The 22145-nt window shown below is 45.7% G+C and overlaps 1 protein-coding gene across 2 annotated transcripts in view; it reads left to right on the forward strand.

The window, feature by feature from the left end:
• The first annotated feature begins 64 nt into the window (after positions 1-64).
• LOC107185386 (voltage-dependent L-type calcium channel subunit beta-2) overlaps positions 65-22145 on the forward strand; it is an 85897-nt gene continuing 63816 nt past the window's right edge. For both annotated transcript variants that reach the window (XM_015573052.1, XM_015573053.1), the window contains exons 1-2: positions 65-353; positions 2808-3580. In XM_015573052.1, coding sequence (XP_015428538.1) covers positions 3341-3580 — 240 coding nt within the window. In that variant the 5' untranslated portion in view covers positions 65-353; positions 2808-3340. The remainder of the gene's footprint in view (positions 354-2807; positions 3581-22145) is intronic.

The raw sequence follows: 22145 nt of genomic DNA on the forward strand, positions 1-22145 counted from the left end.
GGCTGACCGAGACCGGCCGAGGTAGTGCGACGAGCCGCGGGTAGGCAGCAGCCGTCGACGCGAGCACGGCCCCAACCGTCAACCGTCGTTTCGACGTCGTGGACACTTTCTTTACCCCGGGCGGAACACGTCCACCAATCGCGGAAACACAGAGTACATCGGTCGCGAGCCAGCAAAAAAACCCGTTTTTTTTAACCCCCGAAAGGGCTACGGGCGTATCAGGCTGGGGAAGTCTATCTTCGGTGATCGTGAGTCGCGTGCGAAAGTGATAATCTTTGTGGTGTGTATCGTCGTCTCGTTGATTGGAAAGGTCGTGGTACGAGTACACCAGGCCGCGAGGAAAGGAAATTGGAGTAAGTCTTCGAGAATGATATCCTGTAAACCCGTACAATCGGTATTATTATTTCTCGCTCACGATTACACGTATTGGATCGTGATCGATAGTCTTTGATAGAGGAATCCTTCCCATTTAGTTTCCAATTTGTGGAATAGAATTATCTCGAGGAACTACGAAACGGTACCAGTACGATCTCCACCTCGATGTGAACGCGTCTGACCATGTCTGACTATGAACAGTAGAATCTACTTCACCGTTACTTTTCCTGTGCAGGTAACCCTCTGTGATCGTTAAGGGGATAAGTAGATCAGAGGGGTTGAAAAAATTGAGGGATTTTCTATAAGAAAGTAACGGGGAGGTGTCTCGATCGTGTCTGACTAGAGACGAGCCGCAACCCCTTTAGGTCGTAGCGCAGCTGAGCTCGACCGGGCGCGACCCACAACCCTACATTCGCGGTCTGCGGCGTGACCTAACCTCAACTCACTCCACTTTGGGGCCGAGCTTTGTCGCCACCCTCTACCACCCTCCTCGTTCGAAAGATTCGAACAGCAGACTACGACTTTACGCACTCGGTTTTATCGTTTTGATTTCACGCCAGTTAAACTCATCGATCGCATTGTCCGCGGATAGACGCGAGTTTGTGATCCTTGTGCTCGCGATTCGCGTTGATCTTGCATTGCTTTTCCGCGTTAACGCCTCAAGGTAAACGGTGCACCGAGCTGCCATAACTTTCGAATGCTCGGGTCTGACCTTGGCAGAGAGAAGTTCTCCGTATATCACTATCAGTGGTCGACGTCTTTCGGCGGTGGCGTTAATTAACGATCATCGATCGGCCGATTCCGGGGTGGGAACTAAGTTATCGGTCTAACAATCTCTAGATGAAACGAGGTGTCTTTCTTTGGACGTATATGTATAGAAAATTCATCGGTTCAATTTTTCATCGTGACACGGAAACGGTTGTTTGTAGAAGGGAATGACGTAGACGATGCACCTTTATAGAACATTTATTTTCGCTGTATGGCGTCTGCTGGCACTGCAGAAATAGCAGTCTTTAGCATTATTAATAACCGACGGTAAATATAACTTGAACTTGATGAACGTTGTTTCTAAACGGTTTAACTGGCCTGGATAGAAATGTTCGATGGATGGTGAAGAGAGAAATTAGAAATATAACAATTTCTAGTGAGTTTGAGATAGTTTTTACAATTTTTTATTGCTCCGAAGAAGTTTGAAACGGGAATGTTTCGTGTTAAATTAGAACCACCGAAAAGAAATCATGTCCCTTTTACTAATTGGGAGAAAGGAAATTTGCCTATTAACAGCAGAACAGAATGATAAACCTTTTATACATACACTGCTTGCCTGTTTGTATACATTGTTCGAGTAACTCTGAGTTTCACAGTGCAGACCACAAACATAGTTTCCTCGTCTCAAACGGAAAGTAATGTAAACTTCAAAGGACGCTAACGAAACGCTGACTAGCGCACACTAGGGGGACAATACAAGAGAACACGTGCCGTTGCGTCAAAATTGCTTGACTCACTAAAATTAAATTGAATTATCCGCCAGGGCGTATGGTAACGGCGCAGAAATTCAATTTACATCTTACGTGCGGTTACGGGTAATGTTCTATCGTGTACCAAAGTCTCTGGAAACTATAGGCGTGTTCTTCCCCACCGCTCGAGTTCATCACACAGCTCGTTTAATCGTGTAAGTAACAACACATCCGCGTTATTGTCCAGCGACAAGGTGGTCCCGCTGTTTACCTAAATCGAATTTAAACTACAACATCATTCGTGCTTAAAACGTCGTCTAACCATATTTCTACTATAGCCTTAATTGTTCGAACGAGGATGTTCAACTTAAAATGAAATTGTATAATTTTATAGATTTCTTTACTGTTCGAAAGCTTGTCAACTATGATCCACAGGAGAATTTATATTGCATAGAAGTAACATAAATTCATAGACACATGATATTTATTAGTCAATTGATAGGAAACCAATGTTCCTCCGAGACGAGCCAAGGTACTGTAATGGACCCCATAATGGATGAAGTACATAAAGCATACAAAACTATACCCCAGCGCAGTCAATTTAAAATTGGTATGAAATCAGGGTTGGGCACAATTTTATTCGAATAACACACTTAATAAGACATAAACTCTATTAAATTTGATATTAACTGTACTTTTTATCATATTTCACGTAGTGTCGTATACGCTAAAAATGCATAAGTATAATTATCCCTAAGTGTACCTCTAGTGTCCGAAATCGTGCATTAAGTTCATCCAGATTGTTATCAAAAGAAGATATCCATAGTGGTACCGAACCCACCGCAAATGCAATAACCCCAAAGAGACCAGAACAAAGATATCTGTTCTCCAATACATCCGTTTGACCCGGTAGCCACATCGAGGCTCCAACCAGATTTCAATCGATCTGGCTTAACCCCTTCCCTCTGTTTACAGACACTCTCCATAGAGAGCCTTTCGCCTGGAGCGCATCGACTCCGAAACACCGACCAGTCTCCGGGCCACTTCCGTCGTTGCAGGCGTCCCCCAGGCCGGACCACGAGAGGACGACGAATTTCCTCTCGAGAAAAGTCGCGCGAGAGGGCCAGGAGGGTGTATAAGTCGCTGCGGCGTCGGCGGCGGGCATAAACGGTGGTAGCCGGGGGGAGCAGAAGAGCTGGGTCGTGAGGGGTCCGCGTAGCGTAGCGTTTGGGTGTGATGTGGTGGAGCCCCCCGGGGGGCCGCGGGGGCAGGAGGTTCGTGGCAGATCGGTCGTGAGGGCCCCAGGCACGGCTCGGTTGCCCCGCGGCGAGGTCGCCGGAGGGGCGGAGGAGGAGGTAGGATGGTGTGACCTCCGGCGTTATCCCGCCCGACGCGGAGGTGGTGTCGGAGGTGGCGGAGGCGGTGGCGGAGGAGGCGGAGGAGGTGGAGGAAGTGGCGGCGGAGTCGAGCAGCTGCTCCTCGACTCGGAGGAGGAGGAGCCGACGGCGATGTCGAGGCAGCTTCGCGGTGAATGGGACCACGTGAGCCAGCGCGACCTCCGCGACCTTCGGGACCTGCACGACATCAGGGATCTACGGGATCTGAGGGACCTCCGGGACGTCAGGGACGTCAGGGACGTAAGGGACGACAGGGAGAGACACGGTACAGGGCGACACCATCGGGACGAGTACCTGGACTACGATCACCATCCTACCGCTGCGTCCACCTCGGCACTCACCAAAAATCCGGTGAGTCCATCCTATCTATCCGCGTGGTTGTTCGGTTTGTTTGGATGCAAAGATGATTGATAAAGTAGTTACGCGATGCCTGGCAAGGGAGGGTTGGTTTGCCGGAGGTCTTTGAAGAAGTCAGTATGCAGACATTAACGGATTGGTAACGGTATCATTGTGGGAAAGGGTGGGGGGTCTGAGAGGAAAAGGCGAAATTAATTAATTTAGCCACAGCCAGGACATGCCCATCACAGCCACAGGCCACGCTTTTCAGTGGTATCTTTGGCAGCCGATATCGAGGTCTCCGAGAATTTTCAAAAGTTAAGTTTCAGTTGGAGGCAATTACAAGTTCGGAGGCATCCAAGTTACTCGCCCATCGCGGCGTTATCTCTCCGAGTCAAACATCGCGAATGGAAGTGGAACACTTCCTGATGGAAATTTGCATTTATTGAATCTTTCAGCAATACTTTTACGGGATACGAAGGTGCGATACATGTCGCTCGACGTGAAGTATGAAATGCCCGCGCGAAATAATATTCATGCGTGTACGTGATACTTTACGTAAAACTTCCAGGAGAGGTAGCAATCATTTCTGGTGACAAAAGTATTTCATTTTTAATATATCGTCGTCTCGGTATCGCGCAATATTTCCGCGCACTATCGCGAGACTTTCTAGCGATCTTCGATCGCGACAAAATTCCCCCGTATCGTTCCCGATATTGCTGTAATTTATAACAACTCGAAAGTATTATATATCGCTCGCACGATAACTTAATCCCCGGCTGACGACGTTAATTTATTATTGCGAGGGGAAAATTGTTCCTTTTATCCGAACTGGATAATCTCCGAGGAACCGGTTCCCGAATGGAAAGTCGCCTGTAGATCCAAATCTATTCGCCTGACTTTTCCCACTGGTGAAACGCGAGTGTCTTTTGTGTTTTAACACTCTTACACTAGATTGTAATGGCACAAAGTATCCCATAAAATACGGGAAACACTTTCGAATCCTCAACTTTGAGCAAAGTGCATCAAAAGGAACACTGGCTCAAACCAATTAGAGTCAACATAACGTATATGCAGTTACTATTCTAATGAAACAAGAATCTATCTTAGAAAAACAGTTTCTCAATCTATTACCAAGTGAATTCTTCATGGAAGAGTCGTTCGACCAATATACTTCTAGTTGTATTCAAAATTGCACCTCACGTTATCGTAATAACTTCAACAATGTCACCTGACGTCCCGCGAGTACACCTGCACCGCGACGCGGGGCTTAATCTGTTCCAGCTTTTTCTGGCTGAAAGAATTGAATGCCGCGGAACGACCGAGCGAACGCAAGAAAATGAAAGATGCCCTCAGGTTCTGATCAAAGCGAAGCGTGCTCTCGCCCCAGTTGCGCCCGAGTCATCCCCTGATATATCCACGGTATCCAGTGACCGCAGGGCCTTCATTTAGCGCCTCTGCATCTTTCATAGGGGCTAGTTCGTAGAAGCATACCGAGGCCGCAGCATCGTCCCGTGGCCTCTCATTTGCAGTTGCATTCAGGCCTCTGCCTTCTTTCTTTCTCACCGACGCGATTCCACACACACCGTCTACCGTAGGGGTCAGAAGTGCTAATGAGACAGACACGGAGAGACGATGGGGCGAAAAATGGAATCGAGCCTCTTTGGTGGTGCGCGCGGTTCTTTTTTACCGCATCCTCGATGAAAACGGGCGTAACACACACATGTACGAGGGTAAAAAACTGGGCCGTGTGATTCGTTCCTCAAGGTCGATTTTAGCGAATTTTAACAATATTACTGGTATCAGGGGTTGCTGGAGAGTGTTACTACATAAAAGCTACGATATTTCGTAGGAAGAGCAAAACACATCGGTCGCGCAACCATTCGCAAACTTGTCCCGGTCAGCTAGATGACGCAAACAAAAACGTAGCTGGACAGAGCTGATTTATTCATTTACTTTCTATTCGGTATGGTAATCAGTTGACAGCGTGCTCGTTACGCGGTCGCGGGGCGTGCGCGCGCGCGCGCGCGAACGAGTTCTTTTTTTCGCGAGACAGATTATGTATACACACACGTTCGTTCGTTTAGCGCAAACATCGGGGATTACTGACATTTAACGAAATATCCGGTCGTCGAATTTGCATTCAAGGAGTGCGGGCAGCACCGTATTACAACGTCACCGAGGGGCGGGGGGGGGGTTAGGGGTACGGGGCCCGGTTTCATCGGGCACCTTCGCGGTAACAGCTTTTTTTCGAGCTGGCCCAGCACGAGCTTCTTTCAATCGTCCCCACCCCGTTCTTTCACGCGTGTTCCGGTATCAATCACGAGCGCATTTATCACGCGAGACCCTTCACTTATCGAACGATCTGCGTTCGATCCGTCTCCCCCCTGCGCGCACACGCCTTTATAATCGTACACCTATAATCATGCAAATAACCGGGCATGCATTAAAACGCAACTATATAACTATCGGCTCTGTTAATCGCGCGAACTTAATCCGGCGTTTCCTGCCGGCTGGTACAGGTAATTATCGATCGTTTTTCAATGCCAGAACACGTATATATCGCTATCTTCACCGTAGAGTAAACGATCAATTATCGTACCCGATCCACGGTATCTAACTGGAACGATCTGAGTGGACAAATTTATATTAAAGAAAATAGAAGATACTTGGACGAAAGAGATATCCGAGTCAAGTCTGAATACAAAATAATAGCAATACGATACACGTCTCGTTTTGTAGTTAATAACTCTGTTTATACTTGATTCACGGGACGATCGAACGCGATGTGAACGATCTTTCTGACGGTTGGAAACAGATACGTCCTCAAATATGTGTAGTGGATTTTATATCCTAATCCTTGGAAAGCCGGTAAGAAGTGGCTCCTATTTTTACCAACAATATCGCTCTTTCGTTATCTTGATACTCTCCGTTTAATGAAAAGCCGTGTATTACTGGCACGCGATCTACACGAGTTTTTTAGGTCGTAATAAGAGGAACGCTCGCGGTACCTGTCTAACCGTGCCCGTATAAAAGTCTTCAGTAACGATGGATATATGTATAATATACGTGTATATGTATACATGTGTCTGGTATTCAATGTTTACGAGACGGAGATATTAGCGAAAGCCAGGTTACACGCGTCGTCCCCATATTTCGACGTTAGCGATGTTCCGCTTTGCTTTTACATCCGAATTTAGACTTTCACTTTAATCGAATATCCGTCAGGGATACTCGAGACGACGGGATATCCTGGGTTTGTATCTAGGTCAACCGAGGATCGAGTCTTACGGGCACCGGGATTGAAACATCGCCCCGCGAAACTCGATCAATTTCACAGTTCACGCTCTTGGTGTCTCTAGCCTCATCCACCCGGCAAGATTCGTCCCCGGATGGAGTGTTTGTACTACTGACAGCTAATTTTATCGTTTGTACGAACAGTAAATCGTAGAGGTCATGCCTCGCTTTATCATATAAATAATGAATTTTCATTCATGATTATTCGATCGTGCATGAAGTTTGTGGAGTCTCAGGTACAATGTAATCAAGAATATAAGCTATATCCTTTTTACTGATGGAATGAAAAATTGATTAATTCATAGTCTAGTAACTAATCATTTGCACTGAATGAAATCAATGATTATAATTGAGTCGAAAACAGAGGCGTCGTGGAAATAAAGCTGGGATCACCGGGTTCGACAGGGACATGTCGAAAGCGGGTTCCATAAATATGCAAAATTTCATTTGCATTCGTTGCCCCGCGTACCGAGCCGTCCGCGCAAAAGCTCCATACGCGATCACCAGCTCGAGATTCTGGGATCACCGGAACAATCGATTACCCGGTTACATTTACCAGCCGTTCCAGTTTTCCGAGCGTCATTACACGTACTCGTGTATCTCTCGTCGCGAATCCCGGTTGAACAGAATTTCACTTTTCATGATTTTCGATCTATTCGACACCCACCGATCCAATTTCCTTAATTTAAGTGGGCATCGTCGAACAATCGATCCACCGAAAGTGACACGATCAAAACTCGTTATTACAAAAACATCATGAAGACCTTAATTTTCTAAGAAATTATACTACCTAAATGGACATTGCAACGCGAGACATTTCGTTCAACGTGTTTCAAGTTTCAAGTAAAACAAATCACTCAATCGTTTCCGATTCCTCGCGAGAACTTCAATCATCTCGACTACGCGAAGATCGATCATCACGACCCGAATAGTCTCCAAAGTGCGTCACGCGTTAAAAGATTCAGAACCAGGGTCACGTAAATAGCCAACGGTGTTCGCCAAAGAGAGGGGGGCGAGCTACATCGATTTAACTGCATCACATTCGATGCAACCAGGCATGTAGGTGTCCTGTTTATTCTACGTGTATACGTGGATAATAAATATCTGGCGAAAGGAAAAGAAGAAAAAGGTACACGGTCGATCGACGACGACCCGTAGCGCGACTGTCGATCAATGGAGGGTTTAGGAGCCGTACATGTATAGGCGTTCGGTCCCGCGGTGTTCCTCTTCACCTTCAGGGTAGTGGGTTTCTCTCTCCGATGGTTGCACGGTCTCCAGACCCGGTTCCATCGAATATAGGTCAGTGTACAAGCCGGCAGGAGCAAAAGAGCAATCCCCCGGACGGACTTTTAGCCGTGAGCACGGGGCACGATAGTCCGTCGTGGAAGCCCGCACGCGCACGCTTGCAACTACTAACGGCCAAACGGGTTTGCACACGGCGTTCCCTTCCTTTTTTTTTTTTTTCTCCCGTTTCCTTTTTGCCGCGAAAGGATTCCTTTCCTATGCCTGTGTCTCCCCCGTCTCACTCACTTTTACTGTTCGCCAGACTCGAGTCGATTCACTGTCGAAATTATTCTTAATGGACCATCGTTCCGCGATTGTGTATCGAGACTGTACTCGTTGAACCGGTCCTGTCTTTTCACGGCTACGGAATCTGTATAATGCATCCCCGATGCCTTAATGTTTCCCGGCTGTAATTAAATGTCTCCTTTGTTTTGTATATACGTGTGATACGTTTCGGTCGTTTCTGAGGATCGGTGAGCCGGTTTGTTGTTGACTTTTAGACGATTTTTGACGCGTTCCTCGCATCCATGAGTCGTACCGAACATAAATCGAATTATTAAATTAGTAATCAACGGGGAAATCGAGTTTCCCGTGAAATTTCCAATCGTGTACGAAATGGTCTGGGAAAATGTTGGTTTTCTGTAAATATCCATAGGGTATTTATAACATTTCATGGAATATTATATATTTTGTTTGTTCTACGGGACGAGAACGAGACTATAGCAGAAAGTAGGGAAGAAAACTTTGTACGGATGTACACACATGGTCAGAGATTTATTTTTAGAGTTATGACGAGTTAAAGAGGAGGTGCGAACCGCTGTGCAGTGGATGCAAACATGGCGTTGCACGCATTCCTTTCAGCTCGTTATAACTCGAAGTGTAAAGCTTGGATATCTCTTGCAACGAGGACCATACGGTTTTCTAGTTATTTACTCTAAATTCACCTCTACCGTGTTTTATATAACTATGGATGACATCGATCGTCGTATCTGTTTTCGAGAGCCCATTAGAAATTTTTCTAGTCACCATTGTGTATCACACTCGAGTTATTTCGTTCGTGGATTTGCATATGGCGTATAACAATCGACGCGCGGATAAAGAACTATTCACCGAGCCAATTAATAACCAAGCTTCGCCTCGCTATTACCCGCCATTGTTTCTAAATCCCACACATGATACTGGTCTACGATACTGCGACGTGTATACGTACATATACACTCGTCTAATTGCTCCTACGTATCCCCAGCTGTCCTCAAAAATCAGAGGTAGAATAAAAAGAGTCGAGGGAAAACGCATTGCGCAACGTATCCACCAATAATCCGAATCAGGACGCGGATAATGATTTATGAACCGGTGCAAGGAGCAAACGGAAGTTCAGTGGATCGTGACGATATATCGTGCGACTTCTATCTTCGAACGTCGAACAACATTCTGCAAAAATACATTCTTTTCACGAATACTAGTCGATTTTTGCTGCACCAGTCTACTGACATTTAATCACCCCATAGACCTCGTCCATATGAAGATATCGCGAATCAGCTGAAATTGCCATGGCACTGAACACTTTGAATGTAGAGTAAAATTGTCTGCGTTCAGAGATTCTTCTAGAAAATATACTATGAAACTTTGATTGCACGAGAGTACTGACGACATCGGTATAAAGACATTAACAAGAGAAGGACCCCAGTTGTACAACTTCGATTTCATCGATCTTTTGTAGAGTGATAGAATATGTACATATTTCTAATGAGATCTGTGAAATATTAACCTAGTATATATTAGGAATATTACATGGAATAACTACATAGGTATGAAACGTTAGTTAATTATATCTTCAAAACTGTCAAATAACTACAGCTAATATTTCATACATATTCCATCATCCTGCAAAAGATCGATACAATCGAATTGGTACAGTTGGAGTTCATCCCTCGTGAGAATCAGTCGAAATCACAGTGTGAACACGTTCATGCATAAAATGAATTTTCCTACAAAATATGTCTCGTGCCCTCTCGATTTACAATCGCATACACATATCTACATATGTACTCGCCGTTATTTCCATCGTGCTCGTCCTCGGCATCGAAATTGCATTTGCACCGGGTCCGCGGGTATTATTCCTCGTTCAGCCGAATGGCATTCCCAGACGGACCGGAAACTCCAATTTCTCCGTGTCGCGCCACCTGCCCTCCCGATAATTATTCCAGGAGCACGGCGATGGCAGAGCGTTATCGAGTGCGCCCCTGGGCGCGGCGTTGACTTCTATTACGCTCGAGCCTACGATCGAGGGGTCCCCGCATCACGGAGAGCCCCTTCTACCCATAGAAATGCCTGGCTCGCGTGTTTCACGCGACTCTTGTTTGGCAAACAATGCTCGATCTTCGTGGATCTTTCCAATTAAGCGGCAGGAGGCAGCGATCAGGTGCAAAGGAAGAGACTGCTGCAGCACCGGCCCCACGACTGTCCTTTCTTTTTTTCTTTTTCTTCTTTTTTTTTCATGGCCGAAGGGCAACCACGTGGTAGAAAAGGAAAGTACCCACAAGAGGATCTCTCTCTTTCTTTTACTCTGTCTCCTCAACCTCCTCGCGATTTCTTTTTCTTCACGGTCCGTCCCTCCTCTCTACCTCTCGTTTAATCGTTTGCCCGTTCCCTCTAATTCGAGCTGGCGACACTCGACCAGGTATTCCGGGAAGAATCATAATTCTGCAATTTCGGAGGCACGCGGTTAAAACGTCTCGGTCTGGTTTCGTTTTATCTCCTTCGTCTGCCATCCTAACCCACCCCCTCCCTACCCTTCTCGCGACTAATTCCGCAGGTGTACGGGGTCTTGGGGCATAAGTAGCGATCGTCGTCGGACGTTTTGCGGCACACTGTCGTTTCGGGTCCGTCTGCTTCGGTGAAATTCGGATTGTTACCAGTGCGATCCTGGAACAAAGTGAGGTGACATCTCGCGCTTGCGTATTCCTTCTATTCTGGTTTTTAATTGAACTGGTATCGCGAGACAGTATCTGTCAAAAGTTATATCTCCTACAATATCACAATGAGGAGAAGTTAAAATAAACCTAATGTCCATTTAAAGTAACATTATGAAATTTACTTGGAGATTAATTTTGCCCTCCCTTGACTGATAATCTGATTACACCCATGGTTCTACTGTACTTCAATCGCAAATAAATGTATCACAGAATTACTGATTCGACTTTTCACAAGAATTTCTGCGGCAAATGCAGTGTATTTTATACAATGAAGTTACTGTCTTACTTACTCTTACAAACAGTCACAATTATTAAAGCAACCAAGAAAATTCGCAAAGTGATTGCCAGCCCGTCACTAATTGTAGCCGACGGTGTGCAGTCGGAGTGAGGACAACGAGACGAAAGACGTCTCGAACGTGTTCAAGGACCGTTTCGGATGGAGACTAGGACAACAAAGGCCCTGGGTCTTTCCTCTCGCGATCGCATCCCCTTCCACCACCCCCTCCCCTTCACATACTCCGTCTTTGCCTCCTTCTTTTTAATCCCTTCGACCGCTCCCCCACCCGTTTCTTTTCCTCCCGCATTCACGCGCCGTTTCTTTCGCCCTTTTTCGCTTTCGGGGCGGTCGCGAGGCAAGAAACGAGAATTTGTCATTGTATTCTTTATCGCGGCGATCTCGTGTCCGTTGTTGCGTCGCCCTACGAAGTAATGGCAAATGGCGGAGGAGCATGTCGATCACTTTCAGGGAGAATGGATCTTACAAATTTCACGATTTTTCTACCTATGGTAGAAGTGATTCGCAAGCGTATCAATGATTGATAAAGTTTCAGAAAAAGGGGTGGTTTTGTTGATGTAAGAAATGACGGACGAGGTTGGGACTCTCGGTGTACTTATATAGTAAATCATCGGCACTAAACATGAAATATTTCATTAAAAATATGAAATCATTGGCTTCAGAATTCCTAGCTCTATCACCTTATTAAAAAGTCAGCGTTACACTTGGGGACCTTTCCATGTACCGACAAGGAAACGAGAATAAAGACGAAGAACAAGAAAACGAAATCATTGAATAGATGGAGAGCGTAGAAGAACAAGGCGGTGAAGTGAAGAGAAAGGAGGTAGAAGAAGATCGACTCGCGTTTGGATCCTTACGTAAAATATCGCGGGGCTATCCGCGCAGGACGGTCGGGCCGAATATTATTTCGCCTCGTAAAAATCCTGATGAGCGTCGGGGGCCCCAGGATTATTTAATGACGCGTGTATCTCTACATCGGTGCACGAAAGCTCGTCCCGTGGCAGGTATAAAGGTATAGAGGTAAGTAGAGATGAGAGAGACGGGTGATGGCGGTAGGTGGGCAGGGTATAGCAACTTCTGGTCAGGTATGCGAGTGCCATGATGGTGCCACACCGTCGAGATTTACGCGTGTATGAGTGGGTGGAGAATCGTCGATGCACGCGGACGAGAAGAGCCTCGAGGTCTTCACGACTTGAAGCTCGCAGCAAATGACAGAGGATCGGGAGGGCTAACTTGAACCGTCGTCCCTTTCTATCCGCCAACCATCGTCCAAAGTGTCCGTTCAAAAGTCTCTCTCTCGCTTACTCTCTGTATGTCTCGGGGGGTCTTCCTTTCTTCACGGAGTTAGAGTCCTTTCTCAGGTAAATCGAAACAGGTACCAACCAAGCACCACCACCGGACGTTTTTACCAATACCCAAGCCGCCTCCTTCGTGAGGCCTAAGAAGGAGAAGATCCTGTCGATGCAGAGAAAGACAGAGAATCCGGAGGATGGATGAGGGGGCGTTTTTCGGGTTCCACCCGCCTTGAACGTCGATTTTTAGCGTGTGTTTGCCGCTCATAGACACCGCTAGCGCGCTGGTTATACCTTTACCTGCGCTAAAAATACACCGTACGAGTATCTTCTCTCTATATACCTGACGCAAGCGAACGGCTTTCTCACGAGCATCGCCGTCGATGTCCATACCATGCGCGCGCGTTCATTAGCTCGACATTCTTGGCCCAGGATCCCTTTTCTCGGGGGGCCTCTCACGGCATGATGACAGGAATTGAATTCTGTGTGTTGGCCCAGGCCAGCCGCAGATTTTCATATAATTATACACTCTAGAACGGGAATAAATTACGACCGGCTCGTTGAACATAGATCGTAAAATCGGTTGGTGTGCCCCCGACCCTACCCCCCCCCCCTCTTCATCGACGACCCAGTATCTCTCCTTGCGTCGTTTCGATGGATTTTATGATTCGCTAATGATACGATTCCGTCCCAGCTGACGAATTTATTGCCAGGACAGTGTTTGTCAGTATTGTCGAACATTGTCCAATGGTGTCACGGATACTCTGAAATTCTGGCTTTCGTGTTTATGGACGGATGGAATCGAATTACTTCACCTGCCATGTCGAACTTTTCATCGTGCCTGGATATTTCGTGGCTACCTCGACTTTTCGAAGGTACTTCAACCACGGTCGGATTACTTCTGAACGTAGACGAAGAAAAATTTGAACATTGTGTGTGCACGTCATTTCGAGATTCCACGGGCAGTTTATCACGGGGAATCTTTCGTCGTCTATCCTCTTTGCGATGCGGTGGTGAACACAGGGGCCCCGAGGGCTACCTGACGTGTTCGGGGGATGAAGGATCTCTGAAAGGATCTACCGTGAAAAGAGAGAAACGCTCGGACTCGAGACAGCTAGCGGACATTAGTGACACTTCATTAAGATAATTCCGACGAATTCTGGTTTTTATCTTCCCGGTCCGTTGGCCCCAAGTCCGTTCAACTGAGCGGAGAAATTAAAGGTGCGGGAATTCTTCAAGGAAGAAAGTGTCGATATGTTCGGTAAAATGGAATATTGACGGGGCTTTGTTACGCGATCCTTACATCTCTGTCGCGCAGATTGAAACATTTTCTTGTGTAACTAAAATCAATACTTAGCGGGGTCTTGCGGGCTATCCAAGATGGCGGCCCACGTGTGACAATAACGTGCATAAAAATCTTCACGTATTCATCGAATCTTCGAAAGAAAGATTTCACTTATCCTCGAGGACTTGTATTCGAAAATTACAGTAAATCATCCACGAGTGTTCGAAGACTCCTCGACACTGACAAGGAAAGGTCCCCATGTGTAACGCTGACTTTTCTGGCCATTAGTTTATGAAATATTTAATGTTCAGTGTTGAGGAGCCATAAACACTCATAGATAATTTACATAGATTTGTATATGCTAAATTATGTGGAATAAAATAGCATAGAAGCTGCCAAGTGAACTCTAATTCACATTTTAATTCCAATCAAATTTGAAATAAATTCCTATCGACAAAAACAGTTGTTCGCATTTTGCATAACAGAGGACCAACACCTAATTTTCATTCTCGATAGAACACCCAACGCGTTCCCCCTGTTTTCTCTCTCTCTCTCTCTCTCTCTCTCTCTCTCTCTCTCTCTCCCCGATACCCTATCGGGTCTATCAACTTTTGAAAGGACCTCAGTCAAATTTTTGACAGAATCTCCACGCGGTGAAGAGGGGAACTAGTTCCCGAAGGTCTTCTAGTTTCGTTCGTAATCGAGGTAGCCGGGGACGAACGGCGGGGGCATACGCTGCCTGGCGCACTAATGGTGCGTCTAAGGCACCCAAGGGGAACAAAATGAATTTCGAAGGCTGGAAAGAGCGAGCTGTAGACGACGATGGAAATAAGCAGTCGCGTCCTGGGGGCTGGGGGCATGGCTTACGACCGCTTCTTGCTAGAAACGCATGAATAATGCAACAATTGGCCGTGGAGAGAGCGAGGACGATCCTCCTTTGTTTTCGCAGGCCCTTCGTTACCAGCCGCCAAATTGCTCGCGAGCTATCATCCGCCTTCGTCTGCTAGTCACCCGACCAATTTCGTGCAACAGCCAGCACCATACTAGTGCTCCTAGCGCGTTCACCCATTCCTCCTTGTCGGCGGCGGTCTTCTTTTCGCGAACGATTAATAATTACGGTCGAGAACACCGGGACGGACTACACGTCGTGCCTTCACCGTCGAAAACTGCAGCTGCGTTTCAAACTTTGGACACATAGTTGTCCATACATAAGCGGACGGATAATCTGTTCCGCGAAACGAATTAGATTAGCGAAACCCTGCCGCACGGGGGATTGGGGTATCTCCGTCGTGATAATGCTCGTTACGTAATCATCACGATCCATGCCACGGATTACTACGTGGATCCGGGGAATGCTCGACGGTCGAGGACGCGATTGGTTGTAGCAGCTCGGTGGAGGGAAAGTTTGTCGAATTTAGACCGTTGCTTAGGTTGGACAATAATGACTCTGTAACTTGTAATACGTAAGTAAATACAAGTAGAAGATAAACTTCTATTTATATATCACCACTAACAATTAAATAAAATTATTTCCAACTTTGATATTATTTGTTCTAGAAAATCAGATATACACAAAGAGTGGACGTAAAATATAAGTACACTGGACACTAAAAACAAATATTTAGAAAAATAATACCTATTGAAATATAATCTTCATTTCGTATCAGATAGATCAGAGGAGAACAACAGGGTTGAAGAATCTAAACGTCGCTTAATTTCTATTCATTCCAAATAATATCCTAAAACCAGTTTCCCGAGAAGAACAAGAAATTCTGCATCAATTCGGTACGAAGCATCGCATCAATTCCTCTGATCGTTTATGATCAAAAAGTCGTTCGGTTAAGACCCTTGACGAATCTTCACTTCCCAAGATCCTCGTAGACCAAGCCGATTGTCCTCGGAAGCGTTAACATTTTTATGTTCAGTCGCGCAGCAAAGAATGTGTTTCGGAGTTCAACACGACGAAACTTCGTTTTCCCCTGGTCACACGCGTCCAAAAGCAAACCGCGTGCGCGCGCGCTTTGGGACCCCGAAGAATCGGTTCGTTCTTTCGGTCATTTAGACTAGCAGTTAAATTAATTAATAAGACTGATTTGTTTCTTGTCCACGAGGCCCACGGGCTTCCATACCGTCCGTGGGTTTTGCGTTTCTGGAGGCCTTTGACGGTCGGTACGATAAATATGGAGCAGCGTCTGCCTCCATTCCTCCGCATTCCTGGTCCTCCGTGTGTGCCACCCTCTTCCCAGAAACCGCGACTTCGGAAGCGGTGAAGCTGCTCGCGCGCACGAGCGTAAAAAGAGCGATGCCGTCCGGTTGTCACAGCCACAGCATTTCGATCGCCTAGGATCGAGAGACAGACCCCCACCTCTCCCTCCTCGGTCCGAGCGGTCTTCCATTGCGGCAATAAGAATTCCAGAGGGTCGTTAAATTTGCTGAAATCCGTACGGCGACTTTCTAGGAGCTTCTAGGAATCCTGAAGTGAGATTCTTAAATTGCAAAGCGACGGAAGGTAAAGTCGTCCGCAAAAAGGGGCTTCTACCCGTTCTGGGCATCGATACGATGCCGAAATTGAATCGAGGGACCGATGGAGTTTTCGAACAATCTGTGAATTCTTCGAATTCTTTGTCAATTTATTGATTAAAAATACTGCTGACTGGTGACCGGTGGACTAACGAATTTAATGAAATCACTGTTCTGTATATCAGGGCTATCACAAGATAATGTCGTTTTTCCGAAATAAACTTTACGGGGAACTTCGAAAAACATACATAAAGGCAGTAATCGCACAAATAGTCCCCGTTGTTTTCGATAATCTAGGTTATGTTAGTGTATAAAAAAAACCTTTGACTAAATTTAATTGAAGTATAGAAAGTTAAAAAGGCTCTACATCATAAAATACGACATTACTTTTTGGTACACTTAGTACTAAAAAGTATTAGTAGTAAATGATGGGCGATAATAATTAATAGAGATATGAGAAATTCATCTGTAAACATATACAGATGCCTTCTAGTGTTGTAAATATGTAGCATTGAAAAATTTATGTAACATAGCAGCCAAAATGAAAAGAGAACTCAATTTTCTTCATCTCTATTGAAATAAATGAAGTTTAATATCAGTAAAAGTGCTTCTTTTCTATTGTCAAAAAATTCCTTTATCCGAACACTATAATCTCCCGATTGATTCCGACACGGTAGGGATTTACCGTACAAACTTTACACGTCAAAGAGGAAATCGCGTTGCAAAGCAACTCCGTCGAGTAAACAGGAATTCCAGGAACGCAAGAAGTACTTGCTATTTAATATAGCAATACACACCGGGGCAAGGAGAGAAATCATTCGGCAGTTCTCGAGATTTGAAACGATTTCCTCGCAGCACGAGCAGTCGGTGCAAGGGGGAATAATTTATAGTATTATGTAATTTCTGTCCGGTTTCCTGGCGCGCGAGGCGTCCAGCGAAATATGAAACAGAAGAATGATTCCGTAAGTTCGCCGGGGTATCTTTATTGCGAACGAAGCCGATTCCCAACCGATCTTTCTCTCTCTCTCTTTCTTCTAGCCAGTCACGATCCAGCGCGATCGCGCGGCGGCTCAGAGGAGCAACGTCGTTTAAATTCCGTCGCGTTAGATCGTTCTGCGATCCAGGGTATCAGGAAGTCGTGAATCGAGGCAGCGAGGCTGCCTAGAAGGCTCTCCTGCGGCGAGACATTTGGCGATTTAAAAGGTTACACCTCGTCGCTGTAAATAATACCGTTTTAGACGGTGTCTCTCGTTCGGGACTAATCCGAGAAACGGCGACAAGATACAGTGCTTCTCTGCATCTCGTTAGCTTGGTCCTCGTACATAATCTCGCGACCAGAAAATGGATCTACAGAAGGTAATAATGTGAATTTCTAACACACTTATATGACATGGTATGAATTCTATCCGTTCGTTAGATATAAAGGAGAAATGTCATTACTGGTCTTCGAAATAATATTTCGAGAAGGTAATAAATATACAGTTTAATTGGAAGTACAAACATGATCGTTATGAAATAGAATACCTATCAAATTTTATGCTCTATCGAGTAATGTAAATAAATATAAAATTTCCACGTACAGTTGAGGAGTTGTGCAATACCGTTTGACTTATTTGTAGAACGTGACTTACACGGATTTCTGATCCGCAATGAAACTCTCGATATTCAGTGTACCTACAAGAATTACCGAACGAGTGGTGAAAGTATGCTCTCGCTAATACTTTCCATAAGTGTCAGAGATTTTTTCAAACGTAGGTACGAAGAAATTTATATCCATCGTAACGCCATCGAGCAAACACGAACGACCCCGTAACTCTTGCCTCTGTTCGGTCAATAATTACCCGATTGAAAATCCCATATACGTATGTATACTTTTGTTCAACGTGCAAACGAGATGGTTGTCATTCTACCAATCCTCCGGTGAACACCGTTGACAAGATGCAATGTCTCAACCGTCCCTCGTTATTTCGCCTTGGCGCGATAGGGGAAAAGAAGGAGAGAGAAAGAATGTCTCTCTCGATGCTAATAAAGAATTTATGATCCTCGTTACTGGTACGGTTTTCTACGAATTAACGTTGATTACCGGAGCCCGACGTAAAAACCTAGAAAACAAGATAGGCGCAGAAACCGATTAAACGAATTCATGAATAATTTAAGGCCGTTCGACTCGACGCACCTGACCCCTCCTCTCCGCCAGCACCCTTGATCCTTACTCCCCCCTTTGATCCGCAAAACCCACCTCCTCCTTGCGATCAGAATTTATTTCGAGCTCGTAAGATAACGGATGAGACTGTACCGCTGACACCTCTTCCCCATTATCCGTGTCCACGTTTTTTTCGAGATCGAAAGGAGAGGGAAAAACCTGGAAGTCTGCAGGTTGGATCGCAGAAATTAAAGAAGAGTCGTAAAGGCTCTGATGGTAGAACGGATGCGTACTCCGTATACACGGAGGCATTTTCTCTACTGAATTTGTCCTATACACGGAAGAGGGCTCCGGCCGTTTTATGGACGTTCCATCGGGGGGATTTATGGGAGGCAGGATCTGTCGCGGATCGCTGGGACACGGTTAGCCTCTATGCGACGCAGATCGCTGTTCGCGGAACGGAGTATCTTTGGAATGGATGCAACGGTCCACGGTTTTACGGTCAATGATCTTCGGGATTATACACGTATATTTCCGTCGAGAGGAAAATCGAGTAGGAAGCTTCGATTCTGAATGCTCGGAGGATAAAGTCTACGTCTAATTTTTCTTGATTTCGAAATAAAATTCGCATTTCGGTAAATAATTTGGTCAACCATAAGCGTCTGCTTTCCGTGAACAAATTCATGAGTCACTGTAATTAATTTCCCAAATTCGTCTTCCATCCAAAAAGAAACTATTACAACGGTATTTCCTGAATCTCCGAGTAACAGACATCATTAAAAAGCGAAGATCGTTCATAAAATTTTCAATCATAAACCTACCAAATTCTAGAAACCTTTTCAAACGAACTTGCTCAAGGTTCACGGACAACCCCACCCCGAGAAACTTTTACAGCTCTCCCTTCTCGTGTATACACGAGACGAAGAATACGACGAGAGAAGAATTCGCCATTGCTGTATCTCGTAATGGAAGATACACACAGTCCGGCGAACGTTCGTGTCCCGGTGGATAAATTAAAATCGCTATCTGCAATGGCGACCCTGTAATCGATGCGAATTAATTGCGAGACACCCGGTACAGCCGAGGCGACAGCAATACCGTGAGGACACATAGGAGCGATCCATCGGTGGAGGAGAGAGGGGGACGACTGGATTCGTCGGGCGGGCCGTTAATGAAGATAAAAATCTAATTAGCCAGCCATAAACGAACACCGGGAATTTTTAAGGCCGTCCATTGGGGTCCCCCGACATGTAGCCAGGCGCAAATTCATGAGCTTCCACCGACAAGCCGCGGGTAAAGAGAGGATCCTCTTTCGACGCTGACGTCACGCGGGTGAGAATGCGGTCAGTCCGGATGGGACCCCACGATAGTCCTAGGTGTACACATATACGGGGAGTAAACGAGGATGCGATTAAAACGTTTCCCGCAACGACAGACCACGCATTTTTCGTCTTCGTCTTGGTCTTGGCTCAACGAATCGTCCCTACTCAAGGGAGGAATATTCGTGTTTGATCTATAGCAATGATTTATCTACTTCATGACCGTAGACCGATCTCCTCCATTCGTCTGGAGGAAATTGTTCTGAATACTCGATTAAATGAACCTGGTTGGGACTCGATTACAGGAACCAGCTACGCTTAGTAGATGGGTCTTCTGGATGTTGACTGTACGATCTAGCTCGAGGAAGATTGTATTGAATCCAGAGAGAAAGATTTATTCGTCTTGTAAGAACACTGAACCACATTCGTCTCGAGGATGATTCTGAATGCTCGATTAACCGAAATTGTTCCCCGATTCTGAACAAGTTCCCGAAGAACGTATCTGTCTATCGTTCGATGACCTGGATTCCTGTTTGGAATAAAGATCGTCGGTGGCTAATGAGTCGAGTAACTAAATGTCTCGTTAGCCGTGCAAAAGGAATAAATAGGAGAATGAAAAACAATGATAAATAATTTACAATGAAAAATAATGATTGTTTACCATTCTTACAAATGTGTAGATGTATTTTATACGTTCCGTCAAGATAGCGATAAGTTGACCGAGATGAGCGTTGTGTGTCGAAAGGCAATATGGGGGAATCATTTAGAAAACGATTATCGGCATTTTCATCGTTCGTTTCTTCCGACATGTCGAGAATTTTAAGCCCAAAGGGGAAGACACGGTTAAAGTGGCTTTAGAGACGCCCATGTCGGGCCTTATTAAGTACTTAGACAGCACAAGGGACTTCTTCTTCTGCTCCTTTTGCTCGCCAGGCCCCCGTTTAAATCGTGCTCGAATTACCTTCCGTCGTGTCTCCGCGTCGCCGGAGAGAAAAAAACCCCGTGTGGAACGAGAGACGAAATCGCCTTATCCAAATTAATAGGCGGAAATACAAGCGGGGCCAGGATTATTCCCGTGCTTTTTAACCTAACCCAGACCCCAGGGGCCAGGTGTCGATGGCGTTGCGTGAACAACGGGGGAACCAGGGAGGTTTGTGGAACACGTGCCAACGTCCAGCCTCGTTCCATCGCGAACACGGGAACAGCGAAATTTTATTGCCCTCGTGTCGTACTTCCAGCGGGGCCAGGAGGAGAAAACGAAACGCGTTATCGACGGGCCGAAAGAGGAAGTCCAGAACACGTTACACATTTTACATTGCAAATTGAATCGTGAATATTGATAATCGGACAGGGAAACGTTGTCGAATCGATTTCTAAGATATGGACGAGGAATCTCTTCGATGAACGCGTGAATTAGTCGACTTTCTCTTCCGTAGATTCTTCCGATATTACGTCAAGTTTGAATTGAAATTAATTTAATTTCAGACGAAAGTAATTTCTAATTTGTTATTTCGTAAATACTAAAATTTTTGTATCAAACATTTTTTGCTGAAACTTCATCCTTCCGAGTTAACTTGGGGTATTCATCTTCTTGGTACACTGTATATAACTACATACCCTACAGTTTCCAATGAAAAAAGGGCATAAAACCCACGACATCAAACGAACATGAATCTACCACTGAATTCCGGACCACAATGGATCTGTACGGTTCATGAAACACTTCGGTTAACTACCTTCCGATAGACGAGAGTAATCGTGCTCCTACGTTAACGACATCCACGGACGGTAGACCAGCGTCAGACGTTATTAGGTAACTTTCCACCCCTTTTTCTCGGCTCCCTCTTATTTTTAGAGGTGCAGGTGAGCGTCAAACAATCACTGCTTTCTAGCCAGTCTTTTTTGCGGATCGTCGAAACCACGGGCCGTTTATGCCGCGACCACGTTCGCTCGGCTGCATCGTGAAAAACTGAATAGCGGATGGAAATTAGAGCGCGCTGTGGCCGAAAAGGAATCGGTTCCACGAAGATCGAGAGAGACTTGGATGGGGCTAGAATGTTCCTGAAGGCAGCTGAAAGACTATTGGGGCGTGATTCGACGGGGTTGCATCGGTATAATATAGCGTGGAAGGGGTGATCAACAGCGGGCACGCGCCACTGGCTCGGAAGAG

The sequence above is a fragment of the Dufourea novaeangliae genome, unplaced genomic scaffold (assembly GCF_001272555.1).
Source record: "Dufourea novaeangliae isolate 0120121106 unplaced genomic scaffold, ASM127255v1 scaffold57, whole genome shotgun sequence".
In the NCBI taxonomy this organism is placed as follows: Eukaryota; Metazoa; Arthropoda; class Insecta; order Hymenoptera; family Halictidae; genus Dufourea; species Dufourea novaeangliae.